The following is a 21,855-nucleotide window of genomic DNA, read 5'->3' on the forward strand; positions in this document are numbered from 1 at the left end:
ACACAGAAGATTTAAAGTCTTACGTCATACCCAAAGTGGAATTAATTTCACTAATGGAGAAAATCCTATTGATTTTCCCCCTTTTAATCTCCAGCATATACTCTGAATCGACTAAAACATTCTTTTTATAAAGTAAGATGCCTTTCAGAACCAATGCTATGTTCCTTCCCACGATGACACCAATTACTGTAAAACTGAATTAGGTTCAGACTGCTCTGTGAGGAGGCCACGTTCCTATTTGTTCTCTTAAACACCAAGGTTAAATTGTGCTGCTGTTTCAAATGAGCTGGTTAGATTAGCTTTAGGTACATAAATATTAATTAAGAATACATTAGAAATCCTGCTCTGTTGAATTTTAAGTATGTGGATATTTATACGAGTGACAGAAATTAAACTTTTTAATGAGAATGTAATATACAGCGTATAAAATACGGTCCAAAATTCAAAATACCCTGTCCACGTTACTAACATTATACAAGTTCTTAAGCTTGTATATCTTTCTGGATTACTAAATCTTTTATTAAAACCTAGAGAGCCTCCTTTTTAAGTAATGCTTTCTCCCGTCTTCCCCAACTCAGGGAAAGATGGGGTCGTGCCCACAAATTCTAAGGAGCAACATTTCACCTCTACCTGGAGGGAAAATGAAACAGGCAACGGTTTGCAGCCCCTTCCCGCAGCTCATCCAACAAGGTGCTTGCTCTGTGTCGGGCCTGTGGGCTCCCTTCCACCTGCTGAGGCCCTGACCTCGGCCGTGGCCTCCGCTGCCTGAGGCCCTCGCCCCCCAAGGTCAGCGTCTACAGTTTACAAAATATCCTCTCGGAAGTCCAGCTTCTCGGAATGTTTGGCACATAAACTTTTTCCCCTGTGTTGTCAGCACAGCCATTCTTTCACAAGCACGTGTCTGTAGTTCAATCCGACCTGTATGCGGCGTGAACGGGAGGGTTTGGGGACATCAGGTCACGGAGCTGTCGGAACTGGAGCTGCATTTTCACCTGATTTATACGAATCCCACGCATTGAAATCTAAGGCAAGTTGGATACATGACAAGCAACAGCCACGGTTTTCAACTCACTAAACACAGTTTCCCCCTCTGACCGATCTGAGGCTGAATCTCACAGACGCAAAACTGGCGGAATCCTGCCAATTAACATCAGGGTACAGGAGGGGCAGCCAGACTGTCCGTGGCCGAAGGGGGTTTTCAGAGAACCTCCCGTTACTGTGAAGGCCACAGCGTTACACATTCCAGAGGGTAGGGACCCACTGCTGTTACTGAAGGTAATCAGGTCTGCATCTATGTGTGCCAGGACATACACATACTGCATTTGTACGCATGCACAAATAGATAATTGTACCTAAGAATCCTCGCCTACAAAATATATCACTTCGATTTTATCCCAGCAGCAAACTGACAGGGCCGTATTATGCGCCTGCTGTGAGTGACACGTGAGTCATTGTTTTCCTCAGGATTCGCATTAACAGAAGTCTGTTCGTGGTCCCCAGCCCTAGCTGGATGGGGAATGGCTGTCACCACCGCTCGCTGCAGTCTCGGGATCTGCAGGCTCGGGATCCGCGGTCGCCTGCAGGCTGGGGACAGGAGGCTCGTCTGATGATCCGAGCTCAAGACCGCACCTGTTGCTACTGACAGACTTGGTTCCTCCGAGAAGATGAGCTGCCAGCTGGCTGTGACAGTTTGTGAACTAACAATGACATTCGCGCTGGCACCGGAACCGTGTTTACGGCTCAGAAAATATATACGCTCGGGTTATGATGGACCCGGGGAATTTTGAGGTAAAAAGTCTAACATTTGACAAATTACAAACATGACCGTAATAATAAAATTGTTTTAAAATAACTTCAGTGCTCAGAGTCTCTTTCAAGAAACATCTGCTCCATATGAAACACAGGGCGTCTGTTTGTGCCCGAAAAGGGGCTGCAGAGAACAGAGTGGTGACCCACTCGAGCAGCTGGTCACCTGACTAACTGCGTAGCGCACCGGTGTCAGGAAACTGCTAAGGGCAGGCGGGGAGACCAGGCGAGAGCCTGACTCTGAGGGACACGGGACATTTGAGTATAAAACATCACGGCGTCAGGAAAAACATTCACGCTGCGTCTTTGTTATTTCCCTTTGCCAGGCTCCGGACTCCTCCTTTACATTCCGTGACTGTCACTTTGCAAGGAGTCTAAATTGTCACGTTTTAGCACAGTCACCCAAAGGGGCGAAGTCTCTGGGAAAGTGACACTGGAAGGCAAGGGCACGGGAGAATTTTTGGGAATGTTAAAAATGCTTTTGAATCTCGCAACACTTTTGGCGAATGTTATCTGATGGGAGAAAAGTCAGTAGCATGTTTGTCTTTAAGGTAATTTCCTAGTGACCATGGAAGACAGGAAGATGCCGCCAATGAAAGAATGGATGTGACCAGGTACTTACTGCGCTTGTCCCAGGGCAGCCTGGAGACTGGCATTCCCCATTCATCCGGTTTGGGGTTAAGACATCTTCCCAGCAGGACGGGCCCTTTGAAAAAAGCAAACAAACACATCCTTGGTGCATGAATTGCCATGTAAATGTCCTCCCTAATACAATCTGCAAAATCTACTGATATTATAAATGACGATGAAATTATTGTGTGTCCCAGTGACTTTCAAAGTATGGTCCAGAGATCTTGGGCATCCTCAAGTGACCCTTCTTGGGGGTCCAGTAAGTCAGGACCATTTTCATAAATGTCCTAAAATGGCATTTGGCACATTTGCTCCAAACACGTAGCTTATTTACATGTGGTAATCTCCCAACCACAGTTGAATTGCTTAAAAACTTAATTTTCTTAATTTGCTATGGTTATCCTGATAATAGAAACTGGTGCCCGAGTGAATTTATGCCATTACGAAGCAGATTTAACTTTGCTTCTTTCTAGTTTTAGGGATTTTAAGAAGTTAACTGGGTAATCGTAGCAGACTGTGTTTCATTATTTCCATGGTTAAAGCATCTACAATTAGGAGTAAGAATGGTCTCCAGACGACCCGACTAGAAAGGGCTGCAAGTCCCCGGCAGCTGAAGGAGTCATGGATGAGAGCATGTCAAGGAGAGGCTCCCCCAGAGCTGTATTTCATCTGTCAAAGGTAGAGAATTGGAGAAACACGTCTGAAAAAATGCCAGAATATTTATGTGAAATACACATCGTCCTGAAGAACCACTTGGCTGCTTTTTAGAAAACATCCTCCCTTTTATGCCCGGTGTTGGTTACAACCAAGAAAAACAAGTAGATTTCTTGAACATCGAGGAGAGGAGTGAGCTAACTCTGGCCTGCAGGTCAGCTCGGGCCTCGGGTTTGCTTCGGTGCCGCCCACACACGAAAGATGGCTTGGCGTTTGGAAATGGTTGAAAAGCGTAAGTAGGAGAAGAGTTTCGTGGTAGATGAACAGTAAATGACACTCAGGTTTCTGCGTCCACGATGAAGCCTATGGAGCCTGGCTGTGGAATTCACATACGTATCGTATTATCTGTGCTGCTTGTCAAGCCACAAGGGCAGGACTGAATTTCAACACAGAGGGCGGAGCTCTCAAGGTCTAAAATATTTACTGTCTGGCCCTTAATGGAAAGTGTTCGCCAATCCTTGATCTACAGTAAATTACTTTTTAAAAAACTGTGACAGCATTTTGGCCACCATATAATCTCATTAGTCTGAAGGAGTAGCTGTGTCCTGGGTCTCAAGTGAGAAATTACTTCAATTAAAAGCTCAGAGCTGTTGACCCATGAAATCTGAGGAGGTGAGGTTAGAAGGCAGTGATTCAGGTTGTTTGCATCAGTAAGAGAGGGGGAATTACAACTAGAGATGACATTGGGGGAGTTTCCTGACTGATACAACCACCAACTGAAAACCACCAACTAGAATGCTGTTTAAATACCTCCATAAGATGCATGTAAATCAGAAATTCAGGAAAATGACTCAGTGGCATGGCCCAGATTTCTGGAAGGACTTTTTGTTTAAGCTGAGACCTGAGGAATTAGTAGAAGTCACACAGGAAGAAGAAAGTGCCACGACAGAAAGAAGAATTTGATCAGGGGAAACAGGACCATGTACCTTCAAGCCCTGGATTGGCTTCTGGGGTATATACCCCCAACAAGATGATATGGAAAATTGATTCATAAATAGTTCATTTCTTCTGTACAGCATCCTAAATATCTTAATCTATGCTACTATAACCAGAACCAAGGTTTGGCTGTCTGTGGTCAAGAAAGTCAAACACATGAGACAGATGCTGGTGAAAAAGGAAAGAGGTTTATTCAAGTGCTGGTAACCTGAGGATTTGGGGGACTCTTGTCGCAAAGCCCATCTTAACATCTCAGTGCAGGCAGAGGTTTCCATAAGGAGGGAGAGGGGAAGCAGAAGAAAGAGATCAAGGGGAGGGGGATTGAAAAGTTCTCTACGTGCAGCCAGCACAGTCCATTTTGATAAGGATCTGAAAATTGGCCAAATGAAGGCCTGCTGTCATCCTGGTCTTAATCATCATGGTTTTATGTATTCCTGGTTTTAAGGTTGAAGGTCAGCAATTCTCCTAGAGCTGGGAGGACTAAAGGTCGGAGTCTGTATCTTCTGAAGCTAGTTCCTAGGATTCTTACACAATATGTAGCTTATCTATAAGCTACATATTAATTAGAGTCAGCGTTTGCAGAAACAATGTCAAAAGAATGGCGGGGTGGGTTATAAGTCCCCACTGTTATGCTGTTGCAAGAGTGCTTAATAATATGATTCAATTGAATATACAGTTAAATATAATATTATGCAAAGTACTGATTTCAAAGCAATAAGGATGCTAAGATGATAAACAATGTCTTCCTACTTTTGAATCGGATGGACTGAGTTGCAAATCTAATGGACATTACCAGCTACTCCCACATTACACATAAGAAACAAATGTTCTGATTAGTTGAGTAACTTCCCCATCATTGCATGGCTGGTTAATGTCAATTTCAGTCCATCTAATTCAAAAGAATGAAGACATTGTTTATCATCCCAGCATCCTCAGATCTAAGTTCCAGACATAACTTCATTAGAGTTTAGGCTAATCAATTTAACTACCTTATGCCTCCCTTTCTTATCTGTACATTGTGGGTAGTAAGAACTCAGGGTCTAATAAGATAAGGAATGAGCTAATTGATGAGAAAGCCCGTTATAAACTGGAAGACGCTACAGGGACACTAGTCCGTGAAGAGACAAGGGAGCTCTGTGTATCCCTGGACTCATACATTTTCCCACTTTAGATAGCCCCCAGTATAACGCCGCTTCCAGGCAGGAGGATGCTTCATGCATAATGATGCGGCTGCTGCCGGCTTCAGCAATTAACAGACCAAGCACTTACGCCTGTATCGATTACCTGATGCTGCCCAGTTCACTCAACAGCTGTTTAAACAGGACATCTCAGCTGGCCTTGAAGATTTTCCCCAAACACTGGGCTATCTCCGCAGCTTATCACACATAATTTGGCATAAAACAGATTTCCTTCCACTACTAAAGCGTGCTTCATATAATAAAAAGCACGCATTTCATAATCTAATACTCGATAACACACTTTTCCCTTACAAGAAAATTATTAAAGAGAGGAACATCACATCTCTTAAAATCTGCATTATCGTAAGTGGAACAACTCCTGGTCCACTGCTCTAGGCTCTGTGGGTTTAGACAAAGTCAATCGCTGTCATTATTTACTAAGAGTCCCTCCACGCAGGGTGCCTTTGTGCTAAACACGTTAAATGTCAAACAGCGGTGTATTCCTCCAGGACGCCCAGTTACCCAACTGTTTGTAGACCACGAGAGGCCTTCAATTACGTGACTGAGTATTGACAGCTCTCCTGTGGGCACATCACACTGAGAGGAGATTCAAACAGCAGTGCTTTTTTTTGGGTCCTGTTTCATAGACTTTAAACAATGGAGACAAATGAAGACTTAGAGTGATTCACTCTTATGCACTCTTAGCAGATTTAATTTAGGGGAACCATATGATTATCTGCATCTGCTCGAGCGCTGTTTGCTAAGAATAATCTTGCGTGGAGTGAATTTGCCACCAGGGCTCAGATTAGAGGTGGTTCCAGGCAGTGTGATGTGCTTCTAACTGTCGAGATGGTGGCTCTCATTTCAATTCAAGGCATGTAAATCTGTTTGAATAACAACATTGATGACCATGTAAAGCTTCGTGGTTGTCGCAGCTGGCCCTGTGTCCTGTTGGTTATGACTGGACTGGATTAGGCTTATTAAGGGAGATAAGGAGTTTATTAGATTCCGAGCGAAGGCCCAGAGACCATCAGCATCACATGAGCATTATCATTTCGTTCTCAAAATAAGACTCTGTGGACAACACAGGGCATTGTGGTGTGTACAATCCTACTCTAACCTCCCAGCTGGCACTGGACTCAATCGGCCACCTTTCTTCAAGGAAGAGAAAGGGTGAAATGATACAGTAAAATGGTTAAAACCTTAAAGAGGCCATAACTCAGTTTGTCTGTTGCATCCATGCAATTAATTGTCCATGAAGATGTATCAATAGGGGTCACTGTCCTGGCCAGTCCACAGAGCCTACACATTGTGCTTGTAGGACCTTAAATGGGCAACTGGCTAGATAAGAAGTGGGCAGAGAGCAGGAGGGAAATCACCTCTCCTGGGTCCTCAGGGGCAAAGCACTGGGATGGGCTCCTGCAGTCGGCCCTGAACACGGGCTTCTCTCTGCGCCTTAAACCTGCTGGTGCTCTTCTGCATTTATGAGGCTCCCTTACTCCCGTGACCAGGCGTCCCCACTGGATGCCAGCCCACGGGTCAGGGTGCTTACGCTTGCCCCTTCCTGACCTAGGGTGACAGAGCTGAGGAGAGAAAGGGCTTCTTCACTGTCATCATCATCATGGGCGTCTACAAAGACCAAAAAACCAAAAAAGGTTGCTGGCCGAAAGGAAAGGCAGTTTGACCTTGGATACGTACGCTGGCAAAGTCATTTATTTTTTTTAACACAGTCCAGCTTAATAAGCACTGAGCACTGTTCAAGTTTATATCTTTTCCTCTGGGCCTTTCATTTCAAGATACTTCTACCGTGTCTTTCCCTGCCTCTCCTTTTCCCGTGCCTTTCTCCCGGGGCTCCGTTATGATCAAGAGCCAGTGGCCCCTAAGATTCACTCCTGCCCACTGACTTACGGCCCGATGAGAGAGGAGAGGAAAAGTCTTAACCCTTCATTAAAACCAACTAAATGCGTAGTTATCCCAACTTTCTTAGGACAAATCCAGCTGGCTAAAGTTCACACCAAAACTGCCCCCCCAACACCTTTGTGTAAGAATCCCCCCAATTGCAGTTTATTATTTTTCCTCCCCTTTAGCTCAACATTTTTGACTTAATAAAACTAACCCCTCTAAAGCTCCCTTCACTCTGTTTGTATTTCTGTCATCAAGTGAAGTGGGAAAGACCCTTGTTGAGGAACCAAGTATATCTTGGTTATAAACATTATAAACATTCTAATTCTCAATTTTCTTAAATAATAATACTCTGTGGACAACTCTTTTATCTCCCCACCTTCCTGCCTTTGCTCAGAGACCTGGGCCTCCCACCTTCTTCTCGACACCCCTCCCTCGCTCGTCCGTCCAGTCCGTTTAAGCCCCGCGTGCTCTCCCTGGGAGGAGCCTGTGACTTCGTCCGGTGGGAGCGGAGCGGGCGGCTCGCCGTGGCTGTGGGTGCCCGCGGTGCCCTCACCAGCCGCGTCCATAAGGCGGACACTCTGGTGCCTGCTGGCCCAGCCCCCCCGCCCACTGGTCCAAAGGTCAGAGGAGGAAGGGGCGAGATTGACATTAAACCCTGAGGACAACTACAGCCAGTTCCCGATGGGCATCGCTGTGCTGGAAACTCAGCGGCCCACTGCGGGCTCCCCCAGCAGGCTACTCTCTGGTTTGGGACGACGCCGTGGCTTAGTCCCCCCCCGGCTTGGATGCGAACCTGTTCGTGAGTCTCTCAAAGCAAACCCAGTCCCACCGGCTGCAAAAGCACAGACCTGCCAGTTTCTCTTCCTGGCTCACCGCCGCTCCACCCCAGGGCAGCCCTACAGGGTTTGGGATCCCATGTGGGTTTTCCCTGCCACGGCCGCCGGGGGTTCTGCCCATTCTGTCCCCAGGGCAAAGCCGCTGCAGGTAACCGGATGGACCTGGGCCGGGCCTCTTGTTACTCTCAGCTCAGCATTCCTTCAAAGCAGCTCCCCCCACCTCCCCATCTACCGATAACTATCCCGTGAACTACCAATTTTTAACAAAAATGAAAAATCCAGGACAGTCTATGACAAGGTAAAACAATAAAATAAGCTCTTGCTTTAAATTATCTGCTGTTAGGCACAGGACAGCTCCAATAAACCGAGATCTATTTCAGACTCTTGCTGGTTTTTTATGTTAACACCTCAAATTGGCTCCATTTAAAATGTGTGTGGCGTCAGCCAACAGGTCCAGGTTCTGAAATTCAGTCTCCTCTCATTTCTTACAGCTTTAAACCTCAAGATTTCAGCCCATGTACACGGGTTGTTCAAACGTGTTCCACGGATTATAACTACGGATCATGATTCCCGAGACCAGTCTGCCGGCGGAGGCGCGTTCACACCTGGCTGTGGTGCGTGCCGCATGGGGAAACTTATTCATACGAGCCACTGTGACGCCCTTCGGGAATCAGAACACAAAGGGAGTCACACGGCGCGTTTCTCACCCGAAACCGTGCCCTGGTTTGAGGAAATATTTTCCTAGCTAACTTAATCTTAGCTAATTCAGATCACATCTGCCATCGCTTTACCCAAAGCCAAGAAAAACAGCAACATTTTAATTAGAGCTGAGAGCCCAACTTTTCCAAGCGTTACAATAAAGCTACTTTCCTGGACACCTTGGCAGGGCCCCGCCTTCTGCCCCAGGACTCGGCACAGCACCTTGGAAACGACCAACAACGGTTCAGGAATAAACACGTGTCCCAAACCCGTACGCTTACGCAGACTTGTCTGCCGGCGTGCGCAGGACAGGCAGTGACGGCTAGAAAACATTAAGTGGAAACGGAACTAAGCAGGTTTCCAGATTAATACCTGAAGGACGAGAGGGACAAGGTCTGACCTGACAGACTCACTGCGGGACCCGCCTTGCACCGTTCTTCGCATGAAACCGAAGAGCCAGACGGGACCCAGCCTTTTCTGTGAAACCTTCAGAGGGTGGCAGCTGTGACGGCTGAGGGCCTGGCCACCGTGAAGGAGGGAGAGAAGTTAACACAAAGTCCCCGAAGCTCAGCCCGCAGACCTTTCTACAAGGCCGGCGGCGCTGTTCGTGGTGCGCTAACCCCTGGCGGCGGCGATCGCGAGAACAGGTCAGGTTGAGGGTCCAAGGGCATGAGGACGCAAGGCCCGGGGTGCCGGGGAAACGGCCACCTGCTGGGAAAGAGGAATTACTCAGGGACAGTTAGGGAAACCTGGGCGGGTTCTCCAGCTCGGAAGTGAACTCCCCTGTGTGCCCACCACCCAACGTAAATCTTCCGTGGCCGTGTATCTGCCCCCGCCCCCTTCCCCTCCGACCGGTGATGTATCACACAACTGTGCACTTGAAGCCTGTGGGAGCTGATTAACCAATGTCACCCCAATAAAGCTAGTTAAAAAAAGTGAATGATTCTTCAGCAAGTCTTGTTCTGTCAACATTCGCTGATGTCATGTCCTTTCTAGACCCTTGCCTGCAGCCTAATCCTGAGACCGCACTCTCTTCTTCAGATGATGGCAATGACTTGTTAACTAGCTCCCTGCCGGCCCATTTATTTCCTTCAGATGTATTCTCCGCACACCTGCCACGGGGGCATCTCCAAACCAAAATGAGAATCTGACCATCTGTTGCTGAAAACCCTCCAGCGGCCCCACCCCACGCTCGGGACACAGTGTGCCCCCCGTTTCCTAACTCAGCGCCTGCAGCCCTTTCTGAGCTGACCACCTGCCTCCCCCCCACACCCACCCGTTGATTTTCCATCCCTCCCTCCGTGTAACCCACAGGTACACGTACAAGGAAACAGAGCTGCACAGTATTTTCAGCCCTCCTGGAACTTTTCTCTGTTTAGAAAATCCTTTGACTTTCTAGCATCTTCCATCGGAAGGCCTGAGGACAGGCTTAATAATATTGACGGCGACTTTACAGAACCCGGATAAAGCCCCGTGTCAGTTCTGTTTATTGGAAAACAAGCTCTCGTATTTCTTTATCTGACATTCCTCGCCCCCTCTCTGCTGTCGCTTACTGCGGGTACACGCACCTTCAAGTCCAGGGGGTCACCTTTTGCTTTTCCACTTGAAACCTCCTGGCGAGTGCAGCCCCTAGGCCAGCAGGCCGAGGGAAACTCAAGCTGCTCTGCACCGAATCAAGACGCCTAATAATGGCCACCACCCTACGTGTCCATTAGAACTCAGTGACTCGAGTGGTTTCTAGGACGGGATGTAACAGGAAAACGCAGAGTACAGAACGACAGTGCCAGAGTTCAGGGCTCGTCAGAGACGAAGCTGTGCCCTTGGGCCGGTCACTTCGATTCCGCGAAGCTCAGATACCTCTGGGTGTGAAACGAGCGGTCATATCAGCTTCATCTACTGCACAGTTTGTTGTGAGAGTAAAACAGCAGCAAAAATAGGAAACGGGATTTTCGGCGGTGCCAGGCGCTTCCTCTCATCCTGACCGTACCGGGGGGATTGCAACAGAGCCTGGGGGTGCTGCTCCGTGGCGCAGGTGCCGGAAGCCGACCCGATGGACTAGGGCGCACAGCTTCACGCTGCAACGTAAAGGTTTCACTTCCGAAAACAGAAATAACAATTTTCTTCAGGCACGAAGTAAATGTGTCTCCCTGCTTAGAAATGGAATATCAAGTCTCCTTCGCAGAGACCCAATTTGCCATTTCAGGAATTAAACAGAGTTACAATCCCCTAATTGTTACAATAACTGGATGCCAGGGAGCTTTTGAAAAACAGTGTCGTTACTCTCCTTTGCCTTAAGGACCATTTAAAACTCTGAACTATTCTGCCAAAAGCATCTGCAAGAAAGATTTATAATCGATATACGAATCAATGCTATAAAAAAAATGGAGAAGTTGGCATTTCTTCACTTCTCTGAGATTTAATGCTAATAACTAGTGGTTACTAACATTGTTATTAGTCCACGGATACTCAGAATCTTATAACTGAAGATTTTAAAAGAATTAAAATAATGAGTATTTTTCAATAATTATAGTAAATGATAATTATGAGAGCCATTTAATTTTTCACAGGGATCAAAGATATTAAATGCCTTGTATTCATATTATCCAAAATATTCGATTGGTTAGTTCCAAGTTTCTCTCTCCAAATTTAAACGTGTGCCCTCTAACGCCAAATCACGGCATCTCTCTCAGTTTCGCTCAAAGTCTGTTCGCGCGTCTGTATGTGAACGACGCCCCCGCAGCTGGGGCAGCCTTTGGAAGGAGCTGTCGTGGGGCCCAGGTGCTGCCAGAGGTTCAGGCCGCTGGTTCTTTCAGCGAGGCTGAGGGAGTTTGTTCATTACAGGAAACGTCCTGCAACGGCGGCTGCACTGGGCAGACGGCACCTGAAGCGGCCAGAGGGGTCTCTGAAGGCCTGCGCGGTGTTTGACGGCCATTGTTCAGTGTTGTTTGGATGCTTATTAAGAATAAAACTTACAGGAAGATCCCAAATCACGATAATGAATAAATCCATGAGTTTAATGTGACCTGTGCTACAATGTTGCAGTACCATGCAGATCATCTGAGACCTCCCTGGGTTATCGATGCTTTTAAAAACGTCATTTAAATCAATGCTATATTCAATGAGAGTCTACATTAATCAATTTTCCTGTGTCTGTTACTAAGTGGAGTTGGAGTGTTCTGTCTGGTTATGGGCAGCATAGCATCTCTGTAGTGCATTCAAAAAATTCAAGCAGCTTAATTATAAGGCAGAAGACAGTTACTCAATACCAATATACAAAAGCGCACCTGGGACCAAACATTCCAGTCTCTGGGCTGTCAGACAGCTGGGAATCACCACCACGGAGCCAGACTCCTCTCAGCGTGGAAACAGTCTCCAGAGTCCGTTTTTTTTTTTTTTTAAAAAAAGGCCTAAGGTGATACACTGTCCTTTCATCACCGATTATATCCCCTGGGACCGACTGGTTGACCCACGGCCTTCGTGGGCGTGTGAACACAGAGTCCTCACACAGTGGGCAGCTGTCTCAGAGGACAAATCCAGGTGGGACAGGAGAGGGGCCTCAAAACCCACAAAGACCAAAAAGTCGCCAGGTGTATGGCATGGTGGGGGAGGAAAGGAGGCTGTTAGCAGCACACGCAGGTAAGGGTACCCACTTGACAGACCAGGGCAAGCCTAGGCACGGGCATGGAAATAATTCTAGATTTAATCCCATGGTGGTGTACAAATGGAGACTGAGAATAAGGCGTTGGTCCCAACACGAACACAAGGGAGCTGGAATTAAGGGGATGATTAGATTACAGATCTTCCGATCAATTATAGTACTTTAGGTTAACTAATAGGCTTTGCTCTAAATATGATTTCAAGTAAGCCATACACCCTCACCAATTTGGGGGGAAGGGGGTGTTAAAGCATTTTCTACTTATCTTCATCTTAAACTAGTCAAATTCCAATAAAATAAGCACTGATATGGGTTACTTTTTAAAAACCAACGGGATAGTTGGGATAAATGGTTGACCAGCTGAAGCCAGGCTACACTTTCACTTTATTGCTCTCATCACTGCCCACCCCGTCTAAGAATATTTTTGCAACAAAATTCTGCCTATGTTTTCAAAGGACTTTGGATCTCAGGACTGAGAGATTTCACTGTAAATAAAAGAGATTGGGGGGGGGAGGGAAGGGGTAAGAACATAAAGTAACAAAGATTTAAAAAATAAACTTAGGTAACATTGCCTACGAGACAGAATCTCCCTTCTGTTCCATCCATCTAATCAGTTACACTTGTAACGTTTTCTTGTAAAGGCTTCAGGAGCTTCTCCATTAAAGCCCTCATGTTAGTTTGAGAATGTTCACAGTCAAACCACAAATAAGTAGAGAATGGACTCACAATTAATGGATGCCCCTTTGCTTTTAATAAAAATTACACTCTTTCATTATGCGACTTACAGATGGCTCCTTGGGGAGCGCTCCTTCCCGCTGTTTACAATGGAGCCACCACAGTTGGCACTCAGCTATTTTAAATTTTTAATGAGTTCATAACTAATCTGGGCATTTCTCAAAACGTGGAGCCTCTGAGTGCATGAGTGGGCCCCCTTATGTTACCCGACCTGGCTGCTCTGAAATCAGAGGACCCTAGAGATATGTTTTTAAAAAGCAAATAGACAGATCATCTTTTTCAGGGCATGGGAAGCTCCGTGGCACGCGAACATCCCGAGGCAGCAGCTTTTTCACTGGCGGAGGGGAAGGGAGAGGAAGAGACGGGTGAGCGAAATGATAAGCTGTTACCATGGCAGCCACGTCTGGCCTACAGAACACGGTCTTTAAAAACGGGGGTTTTTATTTCTATTTGTTTATGAACAGATAAACCCGGTGCCAACCGAAATCAGCCATGGAGAATTAAGACCAAATCCCCGGGTGAAGATTAGCATCTCAGGGTTGTCTCCGTGTCTTGGCCACTGTAAATAACGCTGCAATGAATTTAGGGGTGCAGCTATCTTTGCAGATAAATGTTCTCAAACGTTTGGGGTGTATACCCAGAAGAGGGGTTGCCGGGTCCTTGGGTAACTCTGTTCTGGATTTTTTGAGAAACCTCTGTACTGTTTTCCATAGTGGCCCCACCGGTTTACATCTTGAGAATATCAGGCAGAGTAAGTCAGACAGAGGAAGTCACCTCACTCATTAGTGGGATATAAAGCTGAAGGCAACACAGAACAAAAAAGGAAAACAGAAGCTCACAGACAGACAGCAGAAGGGTGGTGATGGGGGGGTGTGTGTGCTAATAAACGGTAAAGGGAGCCAGGCATACGGAGGCAGAAGATTTGAGTTTGGGTGGTGGGCACACAGGGCAGTGTACAGATGTTGCATCACCCAGCTGTACACCTGAAACCTATATAATCTTATTACCAGTGTCGCCCCAACACAACGAACAGAAGAGAAAACAGAAGAACCGGGTACGTCTGTGTCTTCAGACTCCACTGCAGAGCTGTCCAAGTTTTGTTTAATTTTAGGGGTTAAAAAAAAGACCGGGTGTCTCACTTAGTCCCAGTTTAAGTAATAAATCTTGTTTTGATGAAGAAACATTCACAGTGTGCGATTATTATAAAAATATAAGAAATAGCATGTTTGGTGTAAACTGCTGTTAACAACGAAGTTTCCATCCTCAGGTAAGTCTGTCATTCTATTAGTGCGATTATTTTACTTATGATCCCACATGGTAGAAAAACATATTACATATGTGAGTCACACTCTGTGTTTTTGAAAGATATAGTTATAGGAGCTAAGTGGGCACACGCAAGTAAAAATAGCATCATCAGCCCGTGGGCTAGTAACCTCTCTCCCTGATTTTTAAGTGATCTATGCACGCGCATGCTATGCAGAAAGCTACCTCTCAGTTTCTAAAATCTCTGGCCTTTCAAACACTTTTCCTGGTCTTCTTTCATAAAAAAATAAACAAATGAATGCTGATGACGTGGAAAACTAGTCCCCTGCAGGTGCTTCACGAAGGAAACACAAGACGATGGAAGGTCCGCACTGCATTCTGTGGACACCCGGCAGAGACGCCCCTGATTCCACTCATGCCCATCTCAGGCTCAGCTCCGGAGCCTGGGCGCCACCCGAGAGCCTGGAAGTGCTAACCACAGGCATTTCCCGACCGAAACGGAAAGCGTCGCGGTCTCGCACTTCAGCTAATTCTGTCGCTTCTGATTCTGGCTGGACCGAAACTCTTATCTCTGGACAGCAGGCCTGCAGATAGCGCCTATCGCGGCAGCTCCCATTCCCGGGGAAGCCGCCCCCCCGCGGCCTGTGAATTAAATCCCTGCAGACAGGCCCATTAACGGTCCCTTGCGGGTCCCTGTCCCTCCCACTGATGCCTCTGTGCCCTGACAGAGCCGCCAAGGTGGAAACCGCCCAGTTACCCGCCCCGCTCCCTCCTCCTTCTGTGGCGAGTCCAGCGTCGGGCTCCTTGTGCGGAAGAGAAGCTCAGAGGCAGCGGGTCCTGAACCTTCTCAGGCCCCGAGAGGCGGCTGCGAGGGGTCCGTATCTTACCGGTTACCTGCGAAAGCACCTTCTCTCTGCTATCTTTCCGGTGAGGCTCCGCCACCTTGCTGTTTGTGTGCTTTGCACCAATTCTCAGGGAGTGGTTGGGGGCTGCAGGGGGGACGCTGTTCCTTTTTCCAGTCTCTCTTGGGCAAGCTCACCCCGCTGCAGACGCTGTCCATTAAACACTCTCCAGTACCCAAAAGCATGGCTGTAAAGACTGCCTTTTCCGCCGATGGCGTCCCAGCCGGTCCTGAGTCACACTGTGCTCCTCTGGGCTGCTGCAAGTTTAGACTGGACGTCACTGAAGATCCGAAGCTTACGCTGTCCCCGCGCTAAGCAGGGCATCGCTCCCTGACCAAGCTCAGCCAGCACCGAATACCAGTTATGGACCAGGAGTCCCCGGCCGAGCACTGCCTGGGGACCTCGACATAAACCCCGGTGCCTTACTCAACGATATGTTCAAACCTGCTCACGGGCGTGTGCGGTTGTTTGGGTTCGGTAATTTTAAAACTCTTGTGTGTGGTCCGTGGGATGGAACCAATGAACTGACACACTGTTGTCTCTGGTGACCGGGACGAGGGACAGGATGGGGAATGAGGATGGGGGGAGGGCTCCGCCCCGCGGGTTTGAGCTGGAGCTGCCCGGAGGAGCTCATGGATGCTCGTGTGCACTCTCACACGCGCGTGTGTGTACTCGGCGCAGAAACAGCCCGGGAGCGAAGGCGTGGAAGCCGCGGGCACACCTGGAGCAGGTTCCGGGGCGTGCACAGGGAGCCTGGGACATCCTGTGCCGAGAAACAAGGACATCCTCATAGACTAACGGGACACGTGGAAAGCAGGTGGCGGCTGACACAGGAACGCCTGCTGGCCACTCCCTTCACTCCGGGACACTGAACGGTACCCAGAGGACAGGGTGAGGGAATCATGCATCTCCCCCATTCACTCCTCATTCATTTATTTGCAGCCACAGATGCAACAATTGATTCGGGCAGGAGTATAAACGAGTCCTTAAAAAGGCCGATGGGGGATAGGATGCTCATGTGGTTCTCGGAACAGTGGCCCTTATTTTGTTCACTAATCACACACGGGACAGGCTGCCTCACGGCCGAGCTCTGGAGGCCTCGCCGCCCCAGTGAGGAAGCTCCGTGTCACAGGCACCCTGGGAGGACCCCACGCGCTGTGCCCGTGGGTCTGACAGTGCGAGGTGCACACCACGTAGGAAATCTTCTTGCCCAGGCGTTTAGTCTGAGCAGCTATGAGGAGGAGCTCCCGGAGACACCGGGCTGTGGGACGTTCCAGCAGACCATCCGCCTGGGGTCTTCGAGCGCGTCCGGGGTCACGAAGGGCAAAAGTGGCAGGAAGCTGTTTCAGGGGCTCGAGAGAGATGACGCGGCCTGACAGGGCCAGAGGACCCCGTGTGACCCTCGCCTCAGCCTGGAACAGGAAAACAAAGCGTCATCGAGGACGCCCGGGTGACCGACGTGGGATGTGCGTGTGAGCTGCATATGAAAGGGTCCCCCGGGTCCATGTCAAATCCCTCGGGTGGCATGGTCACGGCGTCACGGGCGGGAATGACTCTGTACTCGAGAGATACGCGCTGAAATATCAGGGTGGAGGTGGGACGATACCTGCAACTCACTTTCAAACAGATCGACCAGAAACGTGCGCACGCAGTGATGCGCACACACACCCACGCCGCGCATCTCGTGACATGTGCGTTCGGGTTACGAGATGTACCAGCATGTGTGTGAGAGAAAGGCGGCAAATGTGTCAAAATATGAAGAAATGGCGAATCTATGAAAACGTGGTGTATGCTGTACGAGTCAATTTCCCTATAGTTTTACAATTTTTCCAAAAAACATAGGTGGAAAACTGTTTTGCTGGAGGGAAGGAAGGACGGCAGCCTGAAACCTGCTGGCTGAGCTTAAAGGTCACTTGTCAGCGCTCGGGCCTCCGGACGCTGCACGCCTCACACTAGCTGCTCGCGCCGGCGCCCCCCGGGACTCGGGACAATCCCACCCCAGCTGTTGAGCCCAAAGTCTCCCTCCCACGTGCGTGCGGCAGAGTCCGTGCTCCAGGCAGAGCCAGAGGAGCAGCTAACGTCAGCCGGGGGGTCAGCAGCCCAGACGTTGTCAGAGGCCCACGAAGCTCAGCCCGTTTTCTGGTTTTAAGGCCAAATTGTTTATCTCAATTCGACACCCACAATACTTTCCATCTCCAAACATATTGTACTGACACTCGGCATATTTCCATGTCGGGAAATCTGAATAAGTGATGTGAGAACTTGAATAATATTTGCATCTATCGAGCAGCACTTACCATTCAAGTTCTGTTTATACACCCGACGCTATGCTAAGTGTTGTGGTGACATTCTCAGCGGCCAGGGACCTTCATGTCGAAAATCACGGCCTGGTCTGTTGCTCACGGCGGGACTTGCTGTGGAACAGCAACGTCACGGACGGGAGCGCTCGCGTGTGAATACTTAGTAGGGCTTCTTAAAACAGGAGACCTGCTTTTTTACGCCATTTTTGAAAATTCTCATTCTCAACACAATTTTCAGTCGCACAAGGATTTCAGTTCACTTTTGCCTCATTTGGCCAATAAGTTCACAGGGTAACGGGCCAGAAGGCGGAATTTCAACTCCGGGAAGCACGTTGGAGCGAACCCTACAGGGCGGTCGCTGAACAGTGCGTTAAAAACGTAGGCGCCCGAGGGAGGCAGCTATGACTCATGATGACATAAAAACCACTTTAGACCATAAACACAAGCAGACAAGGTTTTGAGAGGGAAAGAGAGAGGCGGGGCTCAAGCGGGTACAGAAGAAGGGCCCTAACTCTCCCCTCGCTGCCTGTAAATGTCCTGCATCAGGCAGGTCTGGAGAGATCCGGGACTCCAGGGAGGGTCACAGTCACGCAGCCTGACGGGAGCTTGTCGTCTGGTGGGGTCACCACCTGGCTAAGGTGTGATGCACCCTCCACACCTCCCAGCTAAGGGATGTAAATACGCTGAATGAGTAGATGAATATATGAAGCGGGTGGTAGTAAGTCAGCGCAGGACATCCCTGGAGGGGTTCTTTCACCTGCTCTGCACACGTTAGTGTTTTCAGGAGACTGTGCAGCGTGGAGATGGACTAGACTTGCCTACAGATACAGCATCGAGGCGACAGGTTCTGGAGGCAGGAGAGCAGCACCCGGATCACGGTACTTGGCAGAAAGCGGGGGGCTGAGGGAAGAAGGCAAACGCAGAGCACGTGTGATCCAGGCAGCTGACCCGGCCCTCTCACACCCAGCTCCAGGCGAGGCTGCAATCACGTTGCTGTTCCAGTTGTGCTAGGAGTGTCCTGATGAGAAAAGCTGTCTCCAGACAACATTTAAAAGGCAACTTCGGTGCCTTTCCACAGGCCCTAATTAACTTAAAAGGTAAACAGAGGCCTTAAAATACCCACTTACCTTTCCCAAGCCATCCAGAGGGTAACGTTACATAGCTGCCAACCAAAGGTGTCCGTAAAACGAACGGATGTGAAAGCAGAGGCTACGCAGTCCACAAAGCAACAATGCCGCGCGCGTGTTGCCAGAATTCACTGGCGGCTGTACAGTCGCTGCCGCCCCGTCATTAATCCAGCTAAGGTTTGTTAAGTAAGCTTTAACTTTGTTTGTAATTGAAAACGTTTTGCTGGAATCTGTAACATTTGGGGGAGTATTAGAGAAAGTAACATGACTACAGTTACTTTGCACTAAATAAAGATTGGAATCCAGATGGGTGCCTGCAACTGGCAATGAAACATATTTGCTGAAGTGTTACAAGCGTTAGATTTTTATATTGCTACACATGTAACGCAGAACCGAGAGGGCCAGGGGACCGGATGAACAGGCAGCGGGTAAGGGCCCGACTGCTTCCCCGCGTGGGCGCTGTGTGCTCCGTGGTTACCGCCCAGGGAAGGCGGTGACCGGAGCCAGGAGGCTGGAGAAGCATGAACTGGGGACGGATCTCAGGCAGGAAGCAGGACGTGAACATCGCGCCCATGTCGTCAGGAGGCAGAGCACTTTATAAGATAAAATTAAACATGCTGATTTCATTTTCAAATCTCTCACAGTTTAAAATTAAACGTTTCCTGGTGTGATGAATGAGTCAGAGAACTTAATACAATTAATTCTAATCCTGTTATAAATGTTATTAAAACATTATAAAATGGACTCCTCAACTTATAGAATAAATATATAAAGGCAAAACTGTGCTTATGACATGTGGGATAAGGTTTTGCCGTAAATATTATTTATGTGGAAGATAAAACAGCCAGATGATAAAGTTAAAAGAAAGCAACAGAAAACAATATCGACTAATGAAAGGAAGGGAAAAAATGGCCCTGTCAGCTTCCGGGGTTTCAGGCCTGGGGAGCAGGGAACCGCCCCCGCCCCCCAGTGACTTCGGAGGCAGAACGGAGATGCACCAAGTCCAAGTCGCTAAAACAGGCTCCGTCCACCTCATCGCGGGTCCCTCCCCGGCGAGACTGGTCCTGAGATGCCGAACCACGGCGCCTGACCCCTCCAGCCTCCCTTCCCTCCTCCGCTGAGTCCCGTCCACAGGCACAGTTCCTCTCACGGCAGACACTCTCTTGTGTTTTCACACTGTTCTCTACGTATAAATATGTTTTTTGGTCAAAACAATAATCTAGTTCACCATCGAACAGAAGTTTTCCAGTAAAAAACAAAACAAAGCGAAAGCGATTTTTTTCCCCCCACAGGAAAAAAAAAGTACCATAATATCCACATGTCCACATGATTTTGCACACTGTTCCAAAGGGCTGTGCCCTGGGCCCAGGACTGGGCAAAAACGCGTGTGCACCAGCGTGATCAGACGCCGGTTTCGGGTGGGCTCCATGCTCACGGGCTGTGCTGTCCACGCTGACGGGTTACAATCCCCTGACCACCAGCGGACAAATATTTCGAGTAGCATCCCTGCCTGGGGACACGGGTCCTTAGCTGAATCACTGTGGCGCGGGACAATGGCACCACCCCGTCTGTGGCGACGACACCCCCGAAACGCAGCTCGTACTGAACGGAATTCAGACGGAACCAGGAAGATCCAAGTGGGAATCACGGATTTACCAGCTACCCGCTGTGTGAAACGCGGACACTTATCCACCTTTCTGAACTTGGATTTTTCCTCTGTAAAGTGGAGATAATGGCACATTTATCACAGGTTGTACAGGATAACAGGAAAGGCGTATGCAGGCGCCTCGCACAGTGGACCCGCGCCAGGTAGGCGACGGTGATGGTGGTGACCATGGCGAGGACCGAGGCGACGGTGACGGTGGTGACCATGGCGAGGACCGTGCTGAAAGGTTTATGATGTAGGTAGCCCTCCCTCAGAGTCTAAAACACTCCTCTGCTCTTCGGTGACTGAGTTTATAATATCTTTCCTAAAAATATTATATTTTATTCACAGTAACTTCTATTTCGAAGCCCACCCCTCCCCTAAAACCCCAGCTCCGTGAGATTCGTTCGTTACGAGGTGGTTGCCACGACCGTGACATACTCTGTCTTGAGGCAGGTGGGCGGTGGGGTGAGATAAACGTTTATAGGCTCAGCTCAGTAACTGGTTTTCGGGAATATAGGAGGTTCTGGCGCTATACACGCGGGGACTTTAAGGGAGAGACATGATCACGCACAGTAAACGGGAGCCAGGGCAGCGGTGCCCGGGCGAGAGACGCGAACGCGCGTACAAAGCAATCAGCATCGCGGGCGCCGAGCAGAGCGCGGCAGAGCAGTCACGCCACGGGTTTTAGTCGTACAAAGGCTTCCTTTCACTCTGTCTCACAGGAAGCATTTCCAGGTTTCTGTAAGAATGTGGCAAACGATGAAAAACAACATTTATTATCTCAGCTTATATTAGTAACTCAATTTCCCCCAGGACTGCAATAGTTGCGAACCGGCTTTGGGACTGAATTAGCAAAGCTATTTGGGTAACAGCTGAACTAAGGTCCAAGAATGAACTAATGTGTCTATCAATCTCTCCCTGGGTCTGGAAAGGCTGCAAGCCCTTGAGCTGCTTTTTTTTTCTGGTACCTGAAAGAGAAAATTATTATTTTAATTTTAAAATAAAATAGGTGCACCTGGCCGGTGTAACTCAGCAGTTGAGCATAGACCTAGGATCCAGGAGATCGGGGTTCGATTCCCGGTCAGGGCACATGCCTGGGATGCGGGTTCGATCCCCAGCAGCGGGCGTGCAGGAGGCAGCTGATCAGTGGCTCATCATTGATGTTTCTATCTCTCCCTTCCTCTCTCTGAAATCAATAAAGATATTTTTTTAAAAAGCCAGTAGGTGCCATGGAGAAGTTTCAGAAGACAGACGGTAGAGCGACTGGGCCCAGACACTGCAAGGACACGGGGTTCATTTAACCAGAATGTCTGCGCAGGAACGGATGGAGGCAGAAGGCAGCCAGAGATCCCCGGGGTGCGAGTTCGAGGCTGTGCAGGGAAGGGCGAGGACTTGGACCTGCTGCTCTAGAGCCAACGCACTCCGACCAAAGCTGCGGGTGAGGAGGGCTGAGGGCGGCGCTGGGAACGGACGGGAAGAGGCTCTGACGGGGCCGGAGGCGCCGAAGACATGAGCCCGACG

General features: G+C 48.7%; 1 protein-coding gene across 5 annotated transcripts in view; it reads right to left on the minus strand.

Moving 5' to 3' along the window:
- The window catches only part of PRKN (parkin RBR E3 ubiquitin protein ligase), a 618,945-nt gene that overhangs the window by 309,211 nt on the left and 287,879 nt on the right, over positions 1 to 21,855 (minus strand). For all 5 annotated transcript variants that reach the window (XM_081141126.1, XM_081141124.1, XM_081141123.1 and 2 more), the window contains exon 5: positions 2,429 to 2,512. In XM_081141126.1, coding sequence (XP_080997252.1) covers positions 2,429 to 2,512 — 84 coding nt within the window. The remainder of the gene's footprint in view (positions 1 to 2,428; positions 2,513 to 21,855) is intronic.

Source organism: Miniopterus schreibersii (assembly GCF_964146895.1).
Source record: "Miniopterus schreibersii genome assembly, chromosome: 6".
In the NCBI taxonomy this organism is placed as follows: domain Eukaryota; kingdom Metazoa; phylum Chordata; class Mammalia; order Chiroptera; family Miniopteridae; genus Miniopterus; species Miniopterus schreibersii.